Below are 23135 nucleotides of genomic sequence, written 5' to 3'. Positions count from 1 at the left end.
CACGCTCTGCCCAATGGCCAGCATTTGGGGGTGAAAGAGGATGTGGGATGGGGGTCAGAGGCTGGCAATTCTGAATTTGTTGCTAAAGTGTGTCGGTCCTAAAGATTCCCCCTCCCTATGCCAAAAAACCGTGAAAAAATAACTGCTCAGAAACTCGCTGAGGACTGAAAGGGGACTGTCCTCGGCTACAGGACTTCCAGGTCCCAGCAGGGCAGTCGAGAGCCTCCTTTTGCTCCAGAAGGCGCCCCTGACAATGAATCAAGAGCCTAGGGTCACCACTCGCGAAGGACTGAAAGCAGCTGGAGCTGTGAGAACCAGGGACCGTATGCGAACGGGTCCCGAGAGCCGCATAGGGTTGGACGCGCGCTCCGAGCTGGCGACAGCGCCACAGCCGGGCTGGCACTGAGCCACGGGAGCGGGGGGAGGGCTGGGCGGGTCACGTGGGAGTGGCGCGCGGGGAGACGCAGGCGCGAACCTGCGCAGGCGCTGGGGCCACCCCTGGGACCCCTGGGGCCGGGGAGTGTTCCATCCGCCAGCCACCGTGCGTCGGGCGCGAGAGGAGGCGGGCTGCAGGGGAGCGCGAGCGGTAAGTGCGGCGCGCAGGGCTCTGCGGGGCACGTGACGTCCGCGAAGGCAGGTGAGGAAACTGAGGCAGGGAGGGGCGAATGATGCAGGTCGGGGCGCGCGCGGGTTGGCCGGATGCGGGGCTGGTTAGGTCAGCCCCACGGTCAGCTTCGGAGCCCGCGGGAAGCTGCTTCAGAGCCGGCAGGGCGCGGCCACACCTGCGGGTCTCGAGGCGGCCCCCACCTCCCTCGGAGGACGACGCCCCCCCCGCCCCTGAGCCCCGCGCTCCGCGGAAAAACCCAGCGTTTGCGGTCAGAAAACCCGGGGCCGGGACCCTGCGCTGATCTGACCGGCCGAGAAACCCCCCTCTTCCCCGCCCCCAGGCTTTGAGAGAGGCTAATGGCACCGGCTTGCCTGGATTGTTGGGACAAAGAACTGAGAAAGGGGCTTTGTCCTGGCGCGTCTGTTCTGCGGGGCCGAGCCCGGGATGGGCCTGCGGGGTTGCCTGTGGGTGGCGGGCCGACCAGCTGGCGATCGGCGATGTGCGGGTGGAGGCCAAGAGCCTGGTCGTCTTGGGCTCTGTGCCTGCTTAGGGTCCTGTGTTTTATGGCGCCGCGATTTCTCGCGTTTTTCATCATCTCAGAGGCACCTGTTTTGCCTCCCTTACCCAAAGGTTACATACAACCCCTGGCAACTTTTTTTGAAAAGAGCTCAGCCGTACGTTTTAAACCACTGTGCTGAAGTCTGGGAGTGAAAAGACAAGGCACTGATGATCGGACAGTTTCTCCTCGAGGTTGTTGCAGGGATCGGAGCTGAAGCATTTGGAGAAGATGTTTAAGACCCAGCCTGGCCAGGGCCGTGGGGAGGCAGCACCCCCGGGGGAGCCAGAAGCCGGCTTGGGGTCCAGTCCCAGCTGACTCTGGGCCTCTTTTCCTTACCAACACGAGGCTCTTTCCACAACCCAATTCTCTAACCCTGTGTAGTTTTTGTTTTTGTCTTTGTTTTAATGCATTTTCCTTTGAACTTGTCAGGTGGTTAAAAGCAGAAAATAATTACTTGGGATTTATTTAGCAAAGCATTGTCCGGGAGCCAGCTTGTATAGGCTCCGATGCTTCTGCTCCAGCCCAGTCCTGGAGATCAGAAACCCTGTCTCCTTGGAACATACCCGGTCATCAGAAACCCTCCGTCTCATGTACAAACCACATTTTAGGGGCAATCATTGACTAATCTAGAAATGAGTAAGAATTACACCTCACATTATGTCACTCTTTGTAAGGTAGCTTACAAAGCACCACGTATACATTTAATCCTTTGATTCTTACAACTCTGTGGAAGATTACATTTTGTAATTTGGGAATCATTCTTGTTTTACTGATACAAAAACAGTGCTTTGTCCAGGTTCTAACAGCTTGTAGGAATTTGAATTAGGTTTGAGCTATTCTTGGTGTGGCCATTACTGTATTGCTGTTCTTTATAAGGGCATGCCATTCATTTGACATCTTATGTGTTGTTCCTGAGGGGTATGAAGACATTTATTTTGTCTTATCTGCTTCTGTCACTTAAATGGTGCTTGGAAAGTTTGGTAAGGACTGGAATTCTGAGGCTCAAAGCCCCAGCCTCTATTAGTATCCCAGAAATAAGGCAGCTCTCCTGCCAGCTGGGTACTTGCCTTTTTGTGAAATGTTGAGCAGAGACACTCCAAGCCACCTTCTGCTGAGGCGTGTGTGGCAAGAACTGTCTGGAGACACTGTGCGGTAGCCAGCCCACCCCTGAGCTCAGTGGCCTCTGACACAGGGAGATTACAACTGGGCAGGGCTGTTTGCCTTCTCTGGTGCTGGCAGGCTGCAGACGGGCAGCATGGAGTATGCATTGTGGGGTGGCAGTTAGACCACAGGGGCCTGAGAAAAGCCAGGGTTCCCTCCAGATCCAGAACTTCCGCCCAAGAGGCAGGCCTGCAGTGACACAGCTGAAGAAGTTGTTCAGTGTTTTGTGTCTGTTCTGCTTCAAATCTCCTGCCCTCATAGGAGAATGAGTGAATCTGAGTCCTGCAAAGAAGAGAAAGATGCTGCTGCCTTACAGTTTGTTCCTCGTTGCTCGTATAGTCTTCCCAACAACCCTTCAAAGTGCCCTGGGTTTTTTTTGTTTTTGTTTTTGCGGTACGCGGGCCTCTCACTGTTGTGGCCTCTCCCGTTGCGGAGCACAGGCTCCAGACGCGCAGGCTCAGCGGCCATGGCTCACGGGCCCAGTCGCTCCGCGGCATGTGGGATCTTCCCGGACCGGGGCACGAACCCGCGTCCCCTGCATCGTCAGGCGGACCCTCAATCACTGCGCCGCCAGGGAAGCCCAAAGTGCCCTGTTTTTAAGAAGACACTGAGGTTCAGAGGGACGACGTGACCTCTCATAATCGAAGAGTGAGAACCCAGGATTTTTGTCCTGAATCCCAGTTTCTTTTGTGGTATCTCCCTTGCCTTCCACCCACACTCATGTCACTGAGCCCAGACAGGAGGCTGTGCAAGCAAGGGGCAGAACAGCCAGGCATTTTGCGTGGGGCTCTGTAGCCGCAGGGTAGCTGATCAAAGACCTCTTCCAGCCCCCATATTCCTCACACTGGCAGTGACTCAGTGTTTCCCAGTCCTCTTGTTCTACATTCAGCATCTGATCAGAACTTTCTGAATCTGGCATTTAAGAGCTAAGCAGTCACGCCAAGTAGGAAGTCAGAGACCGAGGCAAGTAGGTGAGAGCTCCTTGCAACTGGCTAGTTCCATGGGGCTTACAACAAGGGTGGGTGGGAGTGTATGTCCTACTGCTCGTGGGGCCCTGGGTGCCCGTGTCACCACATTTTCAAGGCTGTCTATCCAGAATTGACAGGACTTTGTTACTGTGGGGAAGAGAGGTATGGAGTGGCTTCTCAGCTGAGAATGGGCAACGTGACCCTTAAAACATTTGGCTTTGAATTATAAACTGCTCACAAAGAACTGGGCTTGGGAAAGGTTAGTGCTCTCTCTAGCCACCCGATTTCCCAGGCTCTGTCCAGGAGCAGTTTTGCTTTCAGCCTTCTTCAGGCCAGTGAGCAGACTTGAAGACCTGCAGGCCCTCTTCCTGGGCTCTGATCCCACACTGTTTCAGCCTATGCAGGAGTGTCCAATGAAGGATAGATAGTTACGGACTGGGAGTTGGGAGACCTGAGTCCCGGCACAGCCACTAACCAGTCCTCCCCGCAAGTGACCTGGGACTAGCTGGTCCCATCTCTGGGCCTTAGTTTTTTCTTTTGCTCAGTGAAGGAGGGGCTGAACTAGAGCTCTGAAGGAACAGAGGAGAGCAAAGAAAAGAAGATGAAGCATCCTTTCCAGCCTCGTTCACTGAGGGCTTGAGACAAGAAAGCCCATGTACACTCCTAGTTCCTTTTGTCTCCCTCAGGACCCCTTTCTTCCTTCTGCCCTGTGTCTGCCTCAAGCCAGCTCATTCTGAGGAGGGAGGATTCCCTGGGTCGGGCTTGGCTGGGCAGGTGTACCCTTAATGTTTGGAATATGATGCTGTCTCTACTTGTTTCAGGCATGAATTAACCCACCCAGGGCTGATACTTTGTCTTAGTAAGACTTTATCAGTTCCTGCCCAGACGCAGCTCCTTGAACAGGTAGAATGAGGCCTGGGGAAGCAGAGGGTGAGACTGTACACACCCAGCAGAAGAGCAGTAGTGGCAGGTGTCCCCGTGGCTTTCTGGATGTCAGAACCCTGGAGTTGCAATCATGCAGTACTTCAGAGTCTTTGGATGTCAGAACTGAGATGAACTTGTAGATTTTCTAGTTCTCTCCTCTGTACAGATGAGGAGACCCAGGCCCAGTGTCTTCATAGCTTGTGTCAGATCACCCTGCCGACGAGCAGTGGAGGTAGGACCCAACCTAAAGTCACCTAAGCCCCAGGCTTGAGTGTTTCTTTAAGGTCAAACCAGCTGCAAATTAGTTCCAGCTCTGCCTCACTGCGGAGTTTAAGGAGTAAAATTCAGATCATTTCATTCAGAGATTGAATGCCTACTTGTTGCCAAGATTTGTGTTAAATGCTGAATTTGCAGGAATGAATAAGACAACAGCCCCTGCCCTCAGATTGCTCCACCGTATTGTGTAGACAGACATGTAAATAACTAAATGCACTAAGTCCATCTGCTTGTGCATTGTGCAAAGGTATGTGTGTGTTTGCACATACGTGCCTGCTATCTGACTAGAGGTGAGGGAGCAGTCAGTTTTCGGGGCTTTCAGGAAAGGCTCCGGAGAGAAAGTGTTACATGTGCTTGGGCCTTTCCCTAGTTGGCATGGGCGGGGAGGGCATTCTGGGTAACGGAAACAACACGAGCAACAGTGCAAAGGCCTAACAAAACATGTTACAGTCCTTACACGTTGAGTGATCTGATGAGGGTGCTGAAGTGGCCAGGGATGAGGCCGGGATGGTGGCCTGAAGCTGAGCTGTCAAGGGCCCTGGCGGCGTGCTGAGAGGTTTGTAGCTAGTGAGGGTCTGAAAGCAAGGGAAGCACGTGATCAGGCCAGGGAGTGTGACAGTCGCTCTGGCTACAGCATGGAGAATAGGCTGAAGAGGACCTGGCTGGAGCCAGCCAAGCTCAGTTCCGTAGTTACTGAGATAGGCCAGGTACAGAGTAATAGGGGCTTTGCTGTGGACAGCAGCAGTGAGGCTGAGAAGAGGATGGGTAGCGAACCCATGTCATAGGATGGTCAGAACTTCCTGACTGACTTCATGTGGGCAATGAGGGAGAACAGAGAGTAAAATGCAACTTGCAGTCTCTGGCTTGAGCAGTTGGCTCCATGCTTGTGTCATTCACTGAGCTAGGGAAAAAGAACTCCGGAAGAGAAACTGACTCAGCTTTGGTCATGATGCAACAGAGAGAACCTAGAGAACCCCCAAGTGGAAACTTTTGAGTCCGGAGCAGCACTTGGAACCTGGAAGTCACTACCAAGGTGGTGAGTGAAGTGCTGGCTGTAGGTGAGGTCACAGAGGCAGGGAGTGTGGATTGAGAGGAGTCTTGAAGTGGCAGAAAAAGAAGGGAAGGCAGAGGGAGGTAAAGAATAGACAGCAGGTAAGGGGCCCCAGTGGTGTGGGGTGGAGGGCAGGGCAAGGGAGCAGGCTGCACAAGTGTTACCAAGTCCAAACTCATATTGCTCGCTACACGACATGCCAGTAAATCGGGAGAGGAGGTGATGGGGCAAGGAATAGCGACTTTATTTGGAAAGCCAGCAGACCGAGAAGATGATGGACTCATGTCCCAAAGAACCATCTTACCCGAGTTAGAATTCAGGCTGCTTTTATACTGAGAGGGGAGGCGGGTGGCTGGTGGTTGCATACTTCTTGGTGCAGGAATCCTTTGTCCTTGCAGCTGTCCATGTAGGTCTCCTCACAGTGTTGCTATAAACCTCCAACAAGACAATTCTTATTTTTAGTTCTGCTACTTTTTAAAGGTCAAAGCCTCAAGAATGGGCTATCATGTATATTTCAGGCTCTAGGAAACATCCTTTTACAAAGGTGCAGAGGCAGCATGACTAAGCACAGGCTGCGGTGCACAAGGGTTAGAGCTAAAGGAATAGATCCACTATGGTGTCAGGCTTGTTTGTCTGTTACACAAGCGGCCAGGGGGAAAGGGACATCTTCCTTTGATTTCAGTTAGTGTGACCCCTGGGCTGCATTAAGGGCCACATTAAGGGCTTCACTTCATTAGCCTGCCCGGGGAAGCAGAGAGGGAGTCTGTTGGCGCTTGATAAATGTTATAATCTGCATGACTGCAAATGACTCAACATTTGCTCCGCGTTTTGAAGGGCTAGGGGATCTTGGCAGCTGTCCATATTGATGTTTTCTGGAGATTGTCCGCAGCAGAAGGAGCCCCAGGGTTTCTGGGTGGCCCGGTCCTGCCAATGGAATGAGCTTAGGACCATAGGCGGGACTCCAGAGCCCCACCTCCAGCCCTCCCCTGCTGCCAGCTCCCCGTGGGTCAGCAGAAGCCAGGGTGTGCGCACTGCGGATGGTGAGTGCCTGGTGCCCGAGGCTGGGGATGAGGGACCATGTGTGGGGGAGGGGAGGTGGCTTGTGACGCTCTGGGCAGCGGGGAGGAAACACTCTGGAAATTGAAATGGGGGTGGGGTGGGGTAGAGTTGTGATGAGGAACCGAGAATGTGCAGGCTCCAGAGTGAGCTGTTTTTGATAGAATCCCACGATGTCGCTGGGTGCTTTGGAAGCTTTGCCATTCACCCCATCCAACCCCCTCATTTTGGAGTTAAGGAAAATGAGGCTGAGGGAGGGATCAAGCCATCTGGGCCTAGGGAGCCCAGCTGGGTCTCCTGCCCTGAGACGCTTATCCCAGACCAGCGCTGCCACTCTGAGCTGCCCCAGCTGTTGCTTGTTTGTGGTCTTATCACCCTTCACATTCTTCTGTGGGAGAGACCTGATCAGATAAGTGCCACAGTGGGGAACCGAATACTATGGCTGTGTCAGGTGGCGGCTGGCTCTTCTGTAAACAGCCTTGCTATTATCTTTCAGAGAAACTGACCCTTTCCTTAACAGAAGGGGATAGAGAGGGGAGGAAAGAGAAGGGACATCTGTCACACGGTACATTTCCTTTAGAGTAAACATGGTTTGACTGTATGTGATGATTGAAAAAAAATAGGTCGATCGTTTAAAATTCTCTTTTAAGACAAAAGGGGTCATGCCTCTTGACCTCCAGAAACCCACCAGTGCATGTGTGGGGAGGCCTGTGGAGTAGAAAGACTACAGCTTTGGGGTCCTAGTGATCTGGGTCCAGGACGCAGCACTGTCCTGCTGGCTCTGTGACACTGGAAAAGGTACTGAACTTCTCTGAACTTCAGTGTTGTCAGCTGCCTAACAGGATACCATCTGCATCATAGGACTGTGTGAAATGAAAGCACGCATTTCGAGTGGCGCTGAGTAAGTGCTCGTTTACCGGCCTCCCTATCTCTCCAGTTAGTAGCCTTAGAGGCCCATGTGAAAATGCATTGTTCCGTGTAGATATGAAGCTTCCTGCTACCTCCAGTCCTTTTTTGTGGGTGGGAATAGCTGTGATGCAGGATGCAGAGCCAGCGAGTTGCATGGCACGTGCTCCAAAGACATGCTGGGATGGGAACTGCTTTGCAGCTCAGGGGGCCTTGCCTGAGAGGCCAGATCTATACACTCTGTAGGTGTTTCCGGAAGTCAGTTTTCACTGCTTCCCACTGGCAGAAGAGGCAGCTGCTAGAGGCCCGCTGGGAGGATATGTTCACGGAGAGGCCAGCCTCTCACCTCTGGTGCTGACAGTGTTTTCACATCTCAGTGCCGCGGGGCCAAGCTCCCCAGAGGGGTGACTCTGTGCTTATGCCATCCGGATCACAGCTGGAGGCGGGGGCTGGGGTGCTAAGCAGTGCTCCTGGGGCTTTTGAAGCCCATATCTTGTGCTCCGGCTCGTGGACTTGAGGTAGGGTGTTGGGCGCCTTTGGGACGTTCACCCCCGCCAGGCCGCTGTTTCCCAGGCTTACTGAGCCCAAGCCTGGCCTAGCTGCTCCATCCTGCTCTCTGAATCCTATGCCTGCTTCAAAGCCATTTCCTTCTGGGCTTTTCTACGGCTGCCCAGATCGGATGTAACTGGTTCTCACCGCTGCACTGCCTTAGCCCCGTGTTCATACCTTTCCACTTGAATTTCTGTTATCTGTGTACTAGGCCTGTATCTCCTTGAGGACTGTTTATCACCTAGTTTTATGTCATCCCAAACTGCCATTTATTCAACAGGTCAGTGCTGAATAAATGTTTGGAAATAAATGTTGAGTCTGTTTGAGTCTGATTCCCTTGTGCTCGCGAGCAAACAGGCTCGATGGTTGTTGATGGGCAGTGGGGAGCCGGAGCCTGTTTGCCTCCAGAAACAGCCAGTGGTGTGTTAGAAGGGTGTGGAGCTGACTGGAAGGGTCCCTGGACTTCCTGCAACGCTCTGATGTGTCCCAGGAATTGAAGTGAGTCCTTTTGGAGGGTAGGTGTAAGCTGGCCTTTGCGAACTGATGCAGAAATGTTAGCAAATCTGTGATCAGAGACCGTGCCATGTGGGCCTTAATCATATACACATGTCAGCAGTCCAGGGAGGTTTTGGAAGTGCGTCAAGGTACAGAAATTGTTCCAGGCTCCGGGGAATCTCCTGTTTACAGCAGGCAGGTGAGAGCTGTGGTTTTCCTCCTGATTGTTCTGTGAACTATAATGCAGTATAATGTGTAACTTTGACACATAAAAGAACTGGAAGCTGGCCTGTGGAATGTTCTTTCCTGCTTTGCCCGAGTGCTTCGGTCCTCCATAAGTCATCCTTTTCATCACTCAATCCTACTGAATTCATTTTAGCACACATTGATGGAGAGCCCACTGTGGACCACAAACAGGCCCTGTGCTGGGCACGGGGGAATTCAGAGATAAACTGAGGAAGAGTCAAAAGAGAGAAAACTTGCAAACAGGTCCACATCAGAAGGATCGTTGTGATTTGGACACAGGTGGGGGTGAATAATCCCCTCTTGGGGGACGGGGGTAGGCAGAGCATCCAAGGAGACCCCTGGAAGAGGCGTCTGAGTCATGCAGAATAGAGCGAATGAGGAAGGACACTCCGGGCAGAGGCGTGGAGTTGTGCCCTGGTTTTTGCCTCTCGTTGTCTCCGTGGCTGCCCTCACACAATGAGCTGAGGAAACAGAAGCTGGCCCTTGAGGAAGGCCCAGCTCTCCAAGGCCAGCCTGCGCTCATGGCTGTACTTTGTTCTGTGGCTTATGGCCAACCAACCACAAAACCTGAATTCTTTGTTCCAAGACAATGCTTCTGAAACTTCTGTGTGCCTGTGAATTGCCTGCCGTGTCTGATGAACGCAGGCTATGACTTTTTAGTTCTGAGGTAAGGCTGGAAATTCTGCAGTTCTCCACGATGCCAATGCTGCCAGCGCGCGAGAGCACGTTTTGAGGTTATAAGAAACTCTTCTCTCCCAGCTCACCTCCTCCCCCAACACACACAGTCCCCTTCTTTTTCCTCTCCCCTAGTGTACAGATGCCAAATTCCTCTTTCTTAAAGGCTATTTTCATTTGGTCATTCCCAGTACACACTCCACATCCCCTGTCTGAAAGTTCCCTTTTATTTCTAAACTCGTCTGAACTTCCCGGGCTGGCCTAAACACTAGTCTGGCCTACCCTTTTCTTCCCAAAGTTATCACCACCAAGTTACTCCCAACCCTACCTCATGGCAGTGGATCCCTCACAGCCCCCTCCCTTGGCAGTGACATGCGGATTTCTGGGCCTTTGCTTAATCCTTTGGAGAGGTCCTCTCCTGAGTCAAGTCCTGCAGGGGAGAATTAAGCCTTTGGTTAGGTGGGATGAGGTCAGGTGGGCCACACACACACACACACACATACACGTAGACACACACCTCAGGTCGGTACCCAGTGATCCGAGCACATAGAGTCGTGCAGGTACTTGGGGAGGAAGGCTCCGGCGTAAGTCAGATCCTAGGATGGCGAGAGGGCCAGATGGAAAGACAGGTATTGTAAGTGGTTGTCAAGAAACAAAGCCTGGGTGGGGTACTTGCTGCGGTTACAGGGGTGGGCTGCTTCCAGGAGCTCCCACTCAGAAGCACAAGGCTTCCCAACTGGAGGAAGCCTTGGCGAGGCCCCCAAGCATGAGCTGGGGAGGAGGCCGGATGCTATAGGACCTGCCTGGACCTCCATTTCAACTACAGAGCCCCCTGCCCAGTGCAGACTGTCTGTTGCCCAGTCCGCTGAAGCAGACACCCCAGCACCGTGCTCTTTCTTACATGTTGCCTTCTCTCTCAGTCTCTCTACCTGTTCACTGGACAGGCATCTGTATAATTCTGTTCACAGGGGAAAGATGTCAGACTAATAGTGGCCATCTCTATTAAACTGTATAATTTAATAGGTGTAGATGTTGAGAGGATATTTGCTTTCTTGTCACCTGTGGTCTTATGTATTGCTTCTTTTTTGGTGTTTTGTTTTGTTTTCACTGTGAGCCTGTTTTATTTGCATCATGAGTAGAAAATAAAGGTATTCTCAGTTGGAGAAATATACTGGGATTGCCTGCCTACTTCGAGTGAGGCCCTGCTGGGCACTGTCTGGGGGCTGGATGAATAGGACCTGGGCTCTGTGTCTGAGGGATTCACAGCGAGGAGGAAGGGTAGGGTTACAACAGGGTGGTTGGTCTCTAAGTGATCTAATCACACAGAGAGGCTGCTGCCTCCCCAGGGAGGTGGGAGCTGCCACTCCTGGACTGTGAAGGAAGAGAGCAGACATTGATGAGGAGGGCAGTGACACAGGCTGGAGGAGCGCCATCAAGCTGGGAGGACACAGCCTTGAGCAAGGGAGAGGGAGCAGCAAGAGAGGCTGTCGCCTCTGTCGTGGCTGCTGACCCGCTAGTGAGCTCCCTGGGGCAGGAACCTCCACATGTCTGTTGTATTCCCAGGCTCCTGTAGCGGCAGGTGGGCAGGGGCTCAGTTAGCAGCCCTTGTCCAGTCCCATCTCTGACACTGCTGCTTCTCCTCCCTTTGCCTCTGGCCCCCTGGTTGGCTGCCCAGCCAGAGCCTTGTTGTCCGGGAGATCAGATTCCGGCTGTCCTGTGGGAGCAGTAACGTCGTCTTCCTTTCTCTCAATCCCCAGAAATGTCTTTCCTCCAGGATCCAAGTTTCTTCACCATGGGAATGTGGTCCATTGGTGCGGGGGCCCTAGGGGCTGCTGCCTTGGCACTGTTCCTGGCCAACACAGACGTATTTCTGCCCAAGCCCCAGAAAGCCACGCTGGAGTATCTGGAGGATATAGACCTGAAAACACTGGAGAAGGGTAAGCAGTGACTCCACTGGTGTCAGTACTTTTCCAAGATGCTGGGATGCAGGCTTACTTAGTTTTTTTCTCTCTGAAGTAGTTCTTTTTTTTTTTTTTTTACTTGAAAAGGCAATACAACATTAGGAAAAATTTAGTAACACTTTAAGAATTACTGATAATTCCATTACCCTAACACAATAATCTCTTTTATTTTCACACATATTTTTCCAGGTGTACACGTAATAATCTGTAGTTATGACCTTGGTGTACTTGTATATTGATCTTTTACATTTTAGCTTTTTCTTTTTTTTTTAAGAGATAAAATCTATTTCTTCTTTTTTTTTTAACATCTTTATTGGAGTATAGCTGCTTTACAATGGTGTGTTAGTTTCTGCTGTATAACAAAGTGAATCAGCTATACGTACACATATATCCCCATATCCCCTCCCTCTTGCGTCTCCCTCCCACCTTCCCTATCCCACCCCTCTAGGTGGTCACAAAGCACCGAGCTGATCTCCCTGTGCTATGCGGCTGCTTCCCACTAGCTATCTGTTTTACATTTGGCAGTGTATATGTGTCCATGCCACTCTCTCACTTCGTCCCAGCTTACCCTTCCCCGTCCCCGTGTCCTCAGCCATTCTCTACATCTGCATCTTTGTTCCTGTCCTGCCGCTAGGTTTTTCAGAACCATTTTTTTTAGATTCCATATATATGTGTTAGCATGTGGTATTTTTCTCTTTCTGACTTGCTTCACTCTGTATGACAGGCTCTAGGTCCATCTACCTCCCTACAAATAACTCAGTTTTGTTTCTTTTTATGGCTGAGTATTAGTTTTTTCTTATCAAAAGCATTTTTCGTTTTCCCATGTTGTCTCTCTAAATATAATGATAATCGTTCCATAATATTTAGTAAAATTGTACCACTGTTTACTCAACCAAACCTTCCAGAGTGTGTTCTGAGGAATTCCAGGCTCCTGGATCTTCAAAGACAGGAGCTCCTGAGTCCAATAAATTTGAGAAACACTATGTCCAATTGCATGTCCCTGGTTCTCAGCACAGGGGTTTGCTCACTGAAATGAGGTGCCTGGATCGTTACTGGTACAGGCATGCGCAGCCTCGCCTGTGGTGCAGCTACAGCACCCGGGGAAGCACAGGGCCACACCTTTAGAATGGACCTGCCTGTCTGCCTCTTCCTGGGGAGCCAGCTGGTGTCCCTGCTGGACGGCTGAGAGCCGCATGTGGTGACTCTGCTGCCTCTCTGTGCTCTCGGCGTTGGATCTGAAGCCCAGGGGATTTTGGTCATGCCGATAGTGTGGGTGCAGTGGGCATGAGAGTTTGGTGCAACTTGGGGCTCACTGACTGGGAGGTCTCCAGGTTGGTCCCTCAAAGGGAGGCCATCGCGTCTGTTCAGTAAGTGAGGAAGCTTGTCAAGGGAAGGCAGGAACTGTGACTGCAGATTTATGATGTAGGTCACCTCAGTAAGGGACTAAGAAGCCCTGCAGAGAGAGTCCTATTTAGCTATGTTCGACCCAGCGTTTCCCAGTGTCATTTGATTTCGATCCCCTCCCACCTTCTTTTTTTCCTATGTAACATCCCACAGGGACATGGATTCCTCTGAGAAATGCTAAAATAATAAGGGATAGTACTTATTGAGCCCTCACTGACTCTGTATTGCCTGGAGAGCACTTTTATATCCATCTTTTAATACTCCCTGTGGCCCAAAGTGGAGCTGCTAGGCATCTGCATTTACAAATGGGGAAATGGAGGTTCAGGGCGGAGATGTAGCCTGCCCCGGGTCACACCTAGATGCGGACTCAGCGTGACTGGAGCCGGGCTTGAGCTACACTACTCTGCTACCCAAAGAATTTCCTTGTTGGACATCTTCCACCCTCTCCTGTGGATAATAGTGCAGTTAACATATTTAGGTTAAATTGTTTTTTGTTTATTTCTTTTGACCTAATTTCTTTGAATACTTTTTTAAGAATTGGGGTTTTCTTGGCCAAAGTGCAAGATCTCGTTCAAGTTTTGGGCATGTATCTGCCCTAAAGGATTGTTACAAGTTACATTGAGACAGCAAAGGAATATGCTATTTTTCCAGAAATGTTCCAGTTTGGGATGTTCAAGTTCACAACTAGATTTTTATGGGGGAGGGGCCTTCTGGTTATACAGTAGGACCCTTACACTGGATTCATTTTCCTTGGAAAGATGAATATTCCCTACCCGTGTTTCCTGTTTGCTTTTTCCCACATGTGAAATAGTTTTGCAGGTCCTCTGTTTGGCCTGGTGCTGTTTATGAGGTGCTTAGAGGTTGGGGCCAGGCTGAGAGGAAATGACACTGAATTCCCTTTTCTTCTCCTCAGAACCAGTGACTTTTAAAGCAAAGGCGCTCTGGGAAAATAATGGAGCTGTGATTATGGCTGTGCGGAGGCCAGGCTGTTTCCTCTGTCGAGAGGTGAGTGCATTTGAGGATCTGTTCAGAGGAAGGGATCCTAGCAAGGGAGGACTGGGGCATTTCCAGCCAGGACCAACAGTGGCCCATTATGTTATTTACTCTAGGTTTGTTTTGTTTTTTGCCTAATTCTCTGCTTCTGTTCATTTAACAGCTCACCATATCCTAGGGTTAGCAACATATTTGACTTTTCTTTGGCATTCCAAGGCCTTTCACTCTTGTAGTATCTGTGTCCTGGACCAGGTCCAATTGCATGTCCCTGGTTCTCAGCACAGCGGTTTGCTTACTGAAATGAGGTGCCTGGATCGTCACTGGTACAGGCATGGGCAGCCTCGCCTGTGGTGCAGCTACAGCACCCGGGGAAGCACAGGGCCACACCTTTAGAATGGACCTGCCTGTCTGCCTCTTCCTGGGGAGCCAGCTGGTGTCCCTGCTGGACGGCTGAGAGCCGCATGTGGTGACTCTGCTGCCTCTCTGTGCTCTCGGCGTTGGATCTGAAGCCCAGGGGATTTTGGTCATGCCGATAGTGTGGGTGCAGTGGGCATGAGAGTTTGGTGCAATTTGGGGCTCACTGACTGGGAGGTCTCCAGGTTGGCCCCTCAAAGGGAGGCCATCGCGTCTGTTCAGTGAGGAAGCTTGTCAAGGGAAGGCAGGGTCCAGCCTTGTCACTTTACACATAGGTAAACTGAGGATAAGAGTGGTTTGTTGACCTATCCATGGTCATACAGTCAGTGACAGAAGACCCAGGTCCCGAGGTTCACGGCTTTGCCTGGGGGAGAACTGGGAACGACAGTACTCCACCTCTTGAGAAAACTTTCTGCTTGACCTGCTTTTCAGGTCATGGTCTTGGTCCTGTCCGAGTTGCCATCCTCCTTCCCCTCGTTGTCCTGTCTTATCCTGAGGCATTTCCTTTCGGCCTTGCAGAGCTCTCCCCTGCTTGTGTGGTTGGGCTGGCTGAGAATCTGCCTACATTGCATGGTGCACTATCGTACTATACATTCAGGGCACTTTCCGTCGGTGCCTCATTGGTTCCCCACTGCATCCCTGGAAAATACAGCTTGTTGTTGTTATTCTCATTTTACAGAGGAGGAAATTGAGGTACAGAGGTAGTGACAATGTCATACTGCTGTAGGGGGTGTATTAATTTCCTATTGCTGCTGTAACACGTGATCACATACTCAGTGGCTTTAAATAACACTGATTCATTTTCTTACAGTTCTAAAGGTCAGCATTCTGAAATGGGTCTCACTGAGCTAAAATAAAGGTATCAGCAGGGCTGTAATTCTTCTGGAGGCTCCAGGGGATAAATAATTTCTGTGTCTTTTCCAGCCTCTAGAGGCCATCTGCATTCCTTGGCTCGTGCCCCCTTCCTCCATTTTTAAAGCCAGCAATAGCTGGCCAAGTCTTTCTTACGTTGTGTCACTATGACACTGACCGTTCTGCTTTCCTCTCCCACATTTAAGGACCTTAGTGATTCCACATTGGGACCACCCAGATAAAACAGGATAATCTCCTTTAAGATCACCTGATTAGCAATCTAAATTTCATCTGCTGCCTTAATTCCCCCTTCCCACGTAACAAAACATATTCACGGGTTCTTGGGATTAGGATGTGGACATCCATCCTTAGGCGGTATTATTCTGCCTACCACAGGGGGTGACATTTAAACTCAGGGCTTTTGAGTCCAATCTCTGATGCCTCCAAATACCAACATGGAAGCCTGTTGTGACTTGATTTCTCAAGGCCAGCTAAACCCCAAGGTTCCAGGAGCACCTGCTCTAATTACAACCTGTTTTTCTGGGCTCTGGTCCGTACCCTGGTAGAGCATTTTATGGAAACTTACGTTTCTAAAAGGATGGTTGGATGGCAGGCAAAGTTACTTTGAGGGGGGAGACATGTGACTCAGTTTCCACTTCACACTTTTTCTGAGTAAAGCCCAGGGAAAGTGAGTAAAACCTTTCCTCTCACACACAGGTGCTCTTTGACCACATCAGACCTGTAGTCCTCTCTGCTCTTGGGCAGAGTCTGCCACTCACTGAACCTCTTGACAAATGCATTGTAATGAATTCTGCTTCATTAGCTATCCTTTTGTTGTTGTTCTAGAAAATACATGAAAAATTAAATGCAGTTGCCACCGTATAGCAATGTATTGGAGGCAAGTAGGCTGCTTCTGATAGGATTTCCTGCTGTTTCTTTCATTCTGACACCAAATGTGAAAAAGTAGTTTGTTCTTAACATCGAAGCTCTACCCTGATGTATGAGTTTCATCTTTTCATCTAGCCCGCAGTTCCTGAGAATCAGGGATGTCCATACTTCCCAGCTCAGCTGCAGTCTCCCCATTGTCCACCTTCACCTGGAATCTTTCCTCCTGGTACCCAGTACCTTCTGCATATCCAGCCATGTGCTAGGCACTGAGGGATACAAGAAATGGAAGGCAGTTTCTGACTCTGAGACACATTTGGGAACTTAAGGGACAAAGCTCAACTTAGTGGAACCCAGTGGACTCAGTACAGAAAAAGTCGCCAAGCAGGAAAGATTAGATATACACAGAGAATCAGGCCTTTACTCCAGGCTGCGCTAGCCAGGGAGAACTTTTTAGAACAGGGATCCTTTTCTGGAGGGTAGGATTTGAGCTGGAGAAAGAAGGAAGGTTATTGCAATGAGAGGGGGCCAGCTGAGCAGAGGTGTGGAGGCAGCTGTTCACATGGCCTGCATGGAGATCGACTGCTAGGCCCTTGTGCTAGTTTGCTCTAGTGCAGTGGAGGGGCTGGGAGATTAGGAGAGAAGCACTGTGGCTAGGAGTGGAGGACTGAGTTTGGGTGCAAGCTCTTAGTTATCGGATGCTCCCCAGGCCATGGTTAGGACACCCAGAACAGGAGACTAGCCTCTCCTTCCCTCCATGGACAGGACAGGAACCTGGGCTGAGGAGGGGACCTGACACTCTATCCTGAGGCCTCGTGCCCAGCTGGGACAGTCTTTTGCTGGTCTACACAGGCCTTAATTGTTCTTGGCATTTTGTTGCCTTTGTTCTTCTGCATTCGGTGCCAGCCACGCTCTGGGCCTGTAGGAAAGAGGGTGTTGGTTGGCTGCAGAGCCCCGAGAGTTCATGCCCCTGACCTTTCCTGTCTTCCGCAGGAGGCTGCAGACCTGTCCTCCCTGAAGCCCAAGTTGGACGAGCTGGGCATCCCCCTCTACGCAGTGGTAAAGGAGCATGTCAAGACTGAAGTGAAGGACTTCCAGCCTTATTTCAAAGGAGAAATCTTCCTGGATGAAAAGGTACGTGTGCTGTGAGCCTGTCGGACACAGACCGTTGGGGATTGCGCTGGTGTGTGGAGAGTTCGGTGGCCCAAAGCATGTCTGGACAGGAGTTGGAGTCGGCCTCCCTTTCAGCTGCCCCTAGCCCTCTGAGCAGAGCATGAGTGAAAAAACTTAAGAGCTGTCCTTCATTTATTACTTGAGCCCTTCCTGACTTGTGACCCGGGAATGGGAGCCTTGGAACTAGCTGAAAGCTCCACCGGTTTCCCTGCGCTGCAGGGGTTTGCCCAGCACAAGCCCCCGTCCCTTAATTCATTGCAGCCAGAGTTCTTTCCCCTCTACTAACCTCTGCAGAATGGAGGACTGTTATCACTCTGTCAGGCCCAAGAACCCTGTACGTCCATAGCAAGAGATTAGAGTTAGGGTGGCAGGCCACAGGGTTCTCTTTAGCTCGGGCAGTTGAGAGCGCTCCTGGGTGGCAGCTGTGTGTCGGGTGGTGGAGGACAGGAACCAGCAGCCTTTGGGTCTTTGTCTGAAAACAGATGCCCTGCTGGGAACTTTCCTCCCTGGGGAAGGCAGGCATATGGGCTACTCATATGGGGTCTGTCTTCCTCGCTCCTACAGAAGAAGTTCTATGGTCCGGAAAGGCGGAAGATGATGTTCATGGGATTTGTCCGTCTGGGTGTCTGGTACAACTTCTTCCGGGCCCGGAGTGGAGGCTTTTCTGGAAACCTGGAAGGCGAGGGCTTCATCCTTGGGGGAGTTTTTGTGGTGGGACCAGGAAAGCAGGTAAATTGCTAGCGTGTTCACTCGTGGGTCTGTGAGCATAAGACCCTGATGTGTCGGGTGGGAGGGTGGCTTTCCCTGCTCGGAGTCTCCCAGCCTTCCTTCCAGAAAGCCAGGGAGCATGAGGAAGGGGAAGGGAGGGAAATGATGGTTTATTGCACGCCTGCTCTCTCGGCACCTCACACACGACCCCCTCCCTCGTCACGGTAACATGGCGACACAGTCTGAGTCTTGCAGGTAAATAACTTGTGAGGGGGCAAGTGACTGCACCGAGGAGGACGGCTCCTCAGTGGCACTTCAGGAGCCTGGACCCGGGTTTCCTGATGTCAAGTTCTGTTTTCTACAGTAGAACAAAAGCAGAGTCTTGACTCTGTGAAGAATTTACTCCCTTGCAGTGTTCCCTGTCATCGAGGATGGACAGTAGAGAAAAGTGAAGAGGAGAGAAGGAATGGAAAGAGACCTTGTTGGGGGAGCAGCAGGGAGCTGTGCTGGGTGGTGCTTTCCCTGCGGGGGTCCTGGTGGCCTGGCTGTCTCGGGAGGGGCAGCAGACTCTTCTGCACACTCTATTTCAGGCCCTGGCTGTGGGGATCCAGAGTCAGCACGGGGGCTTAAGGGAAGGTGTGGAGAGATGAGGTCTCTGTGGGCTCAGGAGGCGGGTGGGTGGATGCTCCACGTCAGACTCACGGCAGTGCCAGCAGAGGCCGGGTGGGCACAGAGAAAGGACAGGGTACAGTGAGTGCAGGCTCAAGGCCTGGCAGGAAGACCCAATGGTCTGATTTCTAGGCTCGTCTCACCAACTTCGGGCATGACATTAACATTTGAGCTTGTCTGTAAAAAGACAGGGTTGGAATCCCCTGGTGGTCCAGTGGTTAGGGCTCGGTGCTTCCACTGCAGGGGGCACGGGTTCGATCCCTGGTCAGGGAACTAAGATCCCAAAAGCCGCATGGTGCGGCCAAAAAGAAAAAAGAAGACAGGGCTGGTCTGCATGGTGGAACTCACCACTGACGTTGATAACTGCATACTTTCCCCATTTGGGGAGGAAAGCTAGTGGGACTAGAATGCCTTCAATTTTAAGCTGTATTTCGAATCTCTTCCTTTTAAACCTTGGTATCTGCAGTTGCTTGTCTGTGTGAGAATCTAGCATGAATTGGTGTCTGATATAACATAAACCTGTTTGCTAACTTTCTGGTAATGTATCGAAATGTCTTAGTGATAACGGCTGCCAGCGAGTGCCTGCCTTGTGCCAGGTGCTCATATACGTGATCTCCTGTCTTCTCTGCAACCAGTCTGGGATGGTCGGTATTTTTATTCCTATCTACATGTAAGGAAGTGGGCCTATGAAATAACTCAGCCAAAGATATGGGGCTAGTATGTGGTGCAAAGGGAATGAAACTCAGGAACTCCGATCTGTCCTGCTCCAGAGACCCTGCCCTTCCCTTGCCCATAGCCCCTCTTTGGAGGTGGTTCCCAAAGACCCCTTCCAGGTACCCTTGCACTTGGGCAGGCCACTTCCTCAGGATCCCTCAGCCTCTTCCCACTCCGGGCCCCTGGGATTCCTTCCCCTTCCTATCTTTGCCTTTCCTCAGCCCCCAGGGAAGGGCTTGGCTCACCTGCCAGCCTCCTCTTGCCTGGCAGTGACTCACCTGGTGCTCACGGGCTGCCCAAGCCTGGCTGGCTCGCTCCTGGGGTGTTGTTTGACTTTGCTGGTGCTCCCTGGAGCTCCTGTCTTCCTCCTTCCTGGTGGAAGGCTGACCAGGCTGGCCTGGCCTCAGGGCTTACCTCCGTGTTTCTTCAGAGCAGAGTTTTTGCAGTCCCACTGTGCCAGGTGCCACTCAGTAGGGATTTCCTTTGTCATAATAATCTTTAAAGCATACTTAACTTTAAAGAAGCAGTGTGTTTTCAACATAGGAAATTTGAAAACGGAGAAGGTGGGGAGAGCCATTCTATAAGCTCAGCTATCAGGGACAACCTCTTAGGACACAGCTGAGCTGCCAGGCCTTTTGTTTTTTTTTAAGAAAACGGTACCTTACTAAACTAGATGTTCTTTTTTCATTTAACAGCGTGTCATGAACATTTCCCCATGTCGTCATATGTTCTTCCTCAGTGTCTTTAACATCTGCAAACCGCGCTAATGAGCAAGTGAATATACTTTCCTGATCTGCTTCTCTGTGGTCACCACAGTGTGGTGGCACTTTTCTTTTTAAAAGTCTTTATAAATAATGGTACAAAGAACATGTTTATAAATGTTTATTTTTTAAATTCAATTTGAGTTTAATTTGTCACCTATCAAAGAACCCTTTAACAAGGATTCCTTGATGCTGATCTCAAACTCATTTTATCTTTTTTACAACTTTAGGGTATTTTGGGGTGTAGTATGTCTTAGTGCATTTTGCTTCATGGTATCAGAAGTGAGTGGCCTCCGGTTTCGTAGGAAAACTAAACATAGCGTCTCCCTTTTCAGCTGTTCACTTAGTGCCTGTCAAGGTCTGACCTCTGAGCTCCACTTCCACAACTCCAGGCTTTTCTGTGCAAGCTCATTCTGTTCTTTCTGCCTGGAATGTTCTTTTACGTGCATCTCTACCTGTAGACGTGCTCTATCACCTGTGAAGCCTCCTGACTTCCGGCTCCCAAAGTGCTGCTTGTACAGTCCAAATATTGCGGAGGAGCCTCCCCTGATCTACCTTCCCCAAAAGACTGAACTCTTCAAGGGCAGAGCCGGGACCGATTCGGATCTCTGTTCCTTCTGCCCAAGCAAGGGCCTTGATGGACAGCTGGCGCTCAGTGTCTGTCTCATGAATGAATGACTCAGAGTGAGGACTGATGTACCCTCTTGTCTCCTTTCAGGGCATTCTTCTGGAGCACCGAGAAAAAGAATTTGGAGACAAAGTAAACCTAGTTTCTGTTCTGGAAGCTGCTAAGAAGATCAAACCACAGACTTCAGCCTCAGAGAAGAAATGATTGTGTGAAACTGCCCAGCTCAGGGATAACTAGGGCTCTCACCCGTGTTCATGGGATGTGTTGTGTTTCCACTGCTGTCCCTAGGGAGTTAGAAACCCATTTATGCCATATTCTCAGTATAGACAATTAACATATTTTAATATTGTACTCTGTTTAGGCCTAATAAGGCAAAATAACCCCCAAACAAGACTGATAAAAATCTAAAAAGCTAATTAGTAAGGCTTATTTCAGCTAAAACCTGGAAAATCTGAGGCTTAAAGTTGACTGCTACACCTCATTACAAACATATATGGTGTTTGAGTGCTGTTATTTGAAATGATTTTCATTTTCGTGTCTTTAAAAATCTAAGAAAAGTTGGTGATTGACTTGAAGATTAACGGTATAAGGTTCTGGCTTGTGTTTTCAGTGAATGATTCACGTTAGTGATTTTGCTGTCTTTCCTAGAGGAACGACTTGGCGTTTAAAATTGGTAGCTGCTTTCCTGTTGATGGTTTTCTAGCCTAATCTGGTGACTGAGGAGGAAAAAGGACAGAGAAGATGAAATGTAACTTAGTTCACTGGTTTGTTATGATTTATTATATTATGTTAAAGTAATACTCGTATAAAAGGACTGTGCTTTGGATGGCTCGATAAAGGTAAACTATAAAGGGAAATCTATTTTTTCATTGTCTTCCATTCTAATCTTGGAGATTTGATTTTCTAGAAGAGATGATCAGTAAAATTAGGCTCTAATAAAATCAGGCATCAGAAATTGCCCATATGTACAAATGTTTTTGACAAAACTAACAATAAAAATATTTACCGTAATAACGGCTGAATTTATTAAATCAGTGGGGCCAAAGACACTGAACATGAAAAATCAGTATTCTGCATGTGTATGGGGTAGGGTCGGGGAGGAGTTCCTCTAGTTCTAATGATCTAAGAGGTTTCCAAATGCCCAGAAAAGTTCATCCTGTCATTCATGGTAGTGATTTTACTGACTTTCCTAGAGGAATGACTTGGCATTTAAAACTGGTAGCTGCTTTCCTGTTGATGGTTTTCTAGCCTAATTTGGTGACTGAGGAGGAAAAAGGACAGAGAAGATGAAATGTAACTTAGTTCATTGGTTTGTTATCTTTGAAATTTTGTCATGTGAGTAAGTATGAGGTCAGCAAGAGCCTGAAGGGAGCTCTGCCTTAGGGAGTCTGCTCAAGGCACCGAATTGGCCCAGGAGTAGGAAGGCGGGGATGGGAGTCCAGAGAAGAGGAGTACAGTGGTCCCCTCATGTGTATATGTTCCAAGACTCCCTGTGGATGCCTGAAACCATGGAAGGTATTGAACACTATGCATACTGTGTTTTTTCCTATACATACGTACCTATTATTTTAATTTATAAATTAGACACAATAAGAGATTAACAATAGTTAATAATAAAATAGAATTATAATACTATACTGTGATAAAAGTTATGTGACTGTGGTCTCTTTCAAAACATCTATCATACTTCTCCTTCTTGTGATGACGTGAGATGATTATGTGCTGAGATGAAGCGAGGTGAATGATGTAGGCATTGTGATGTAGGGTTAGACTACTACTGACCTTCTGACGCTAAGTCAGAGGGAGGATTGTCTGCTTCAGGTGATCCTGGATTACTGAGCCATGACAATGTCAGTGGTTGGATGTCAGCAGCAGACGATGTTGATGGCTGGGGATCCCAGGCAGGACAGAGTGGGACAGCACGAGATTTTATCATGCTACTCAGAATGGTGTGTGATTTAAAACTTATAAATTGTTTTTTTCTGAAATTTGCCATGTAATGTTTTCAGAGGGCAGTTGACTGTGGGAAATTGAAAGGGTGGAAAGCAAAACCACAGATAAGGGGAAACTATTGTATTTACCCAAGGAACCAAAGCAGCCAGGAGGAGGGGAGTCAGTGTTTATCCAGGAAAGCAAGGATGAAGACTGAGGTTGGAGGTAAAGCTGGGAAGGCAGGCGTGTCGACACTGAGTGTACAGTAAGTAGGGGCAGCTAGTTCAGGACTAAGACCAGGACTGGGTCTGACTTCATGTGGTGGCGGCTATGTGGTATGTGCAGGGGCCCCTGAAGTGCTGGGCTCCTGCAGACGTTGAGGCAGTGCTCTTTAGTACTTGAAGAGGGTCAATACAGTGACTCAGCCCCCAGTAGCTGTGATCTCTGGGACTCCAGCTATTGATAGGATAACCCAGATGAGAATTCTTTTTAATCAATTAATTAATTTATTTTTTGGCTGTGTTTGGTCTTTGTTGCTGCACACGGGTTTTCTCTAGTTGTGGCGAGC

The 23135-nt window shown here is 49.9% G+C and overlaps 1 protein-coding gene across 5 annotated transcripts; it reads left to right on the top strand.

Moving 5' to 3' along the window:
* Positions 1-456: 456 nt before the first annotated feature.
* PRXL2A (peroxiredoxin like 2A) lies at positions 457-21649 on the top strand. 5 transcript variants are annotated; one of them, XM_060034691.1, is made up of 6 exons: positions 457-586; positions 11231-11410; positions 13752-13843; positions 16976-17116; positions 17720-17884; positions 20726-21649. In XM_060034691.1, the coding sequence occupies exons 2-6, from the start codon at positions 11233-11235 to the stop codon at positions 20837-20839; spliced, it is 690 nt and encodes a 229-aa protein (XP_059890674.1). In that variant the 5' UTR covers positions 457-586; positions 11231-11232; the 3' UTR covers positions 20840-21649. The 5 variants fall into 5 exon arrangements, with proteins under 5 accessions (XP_059890674.1, XP_059890677.1, XP_059890673.1 ...); XM_060034694.2 differs by having other exon boundaries at positions 459-586; positions 11248-11410; XM_060034690.1 differs by having other exon boundaries at positions 505-637.
* Positions 21650-23135: the final 1486 nt, after the last annotated feature.

The sequence above is a fragment of the Delphinus delphis genome, chromosome 16, assembly GCF_949987515.2.
Source record: "Delphinus delphis chromosome 16, mDelDel1.2, whole genome shotgun sequence".
In the NCBI taxonomy this organism is placed as follows: domain Eukaryota; kingdom Metazoa; phylum Chordata; class Mammalia; order Artiodactyla; family Delphinidae; genus Delphinus; species Delphinus delphis.
This window is presented reverse-complemented; position numbering and strand designations above follow the sequence as displayed.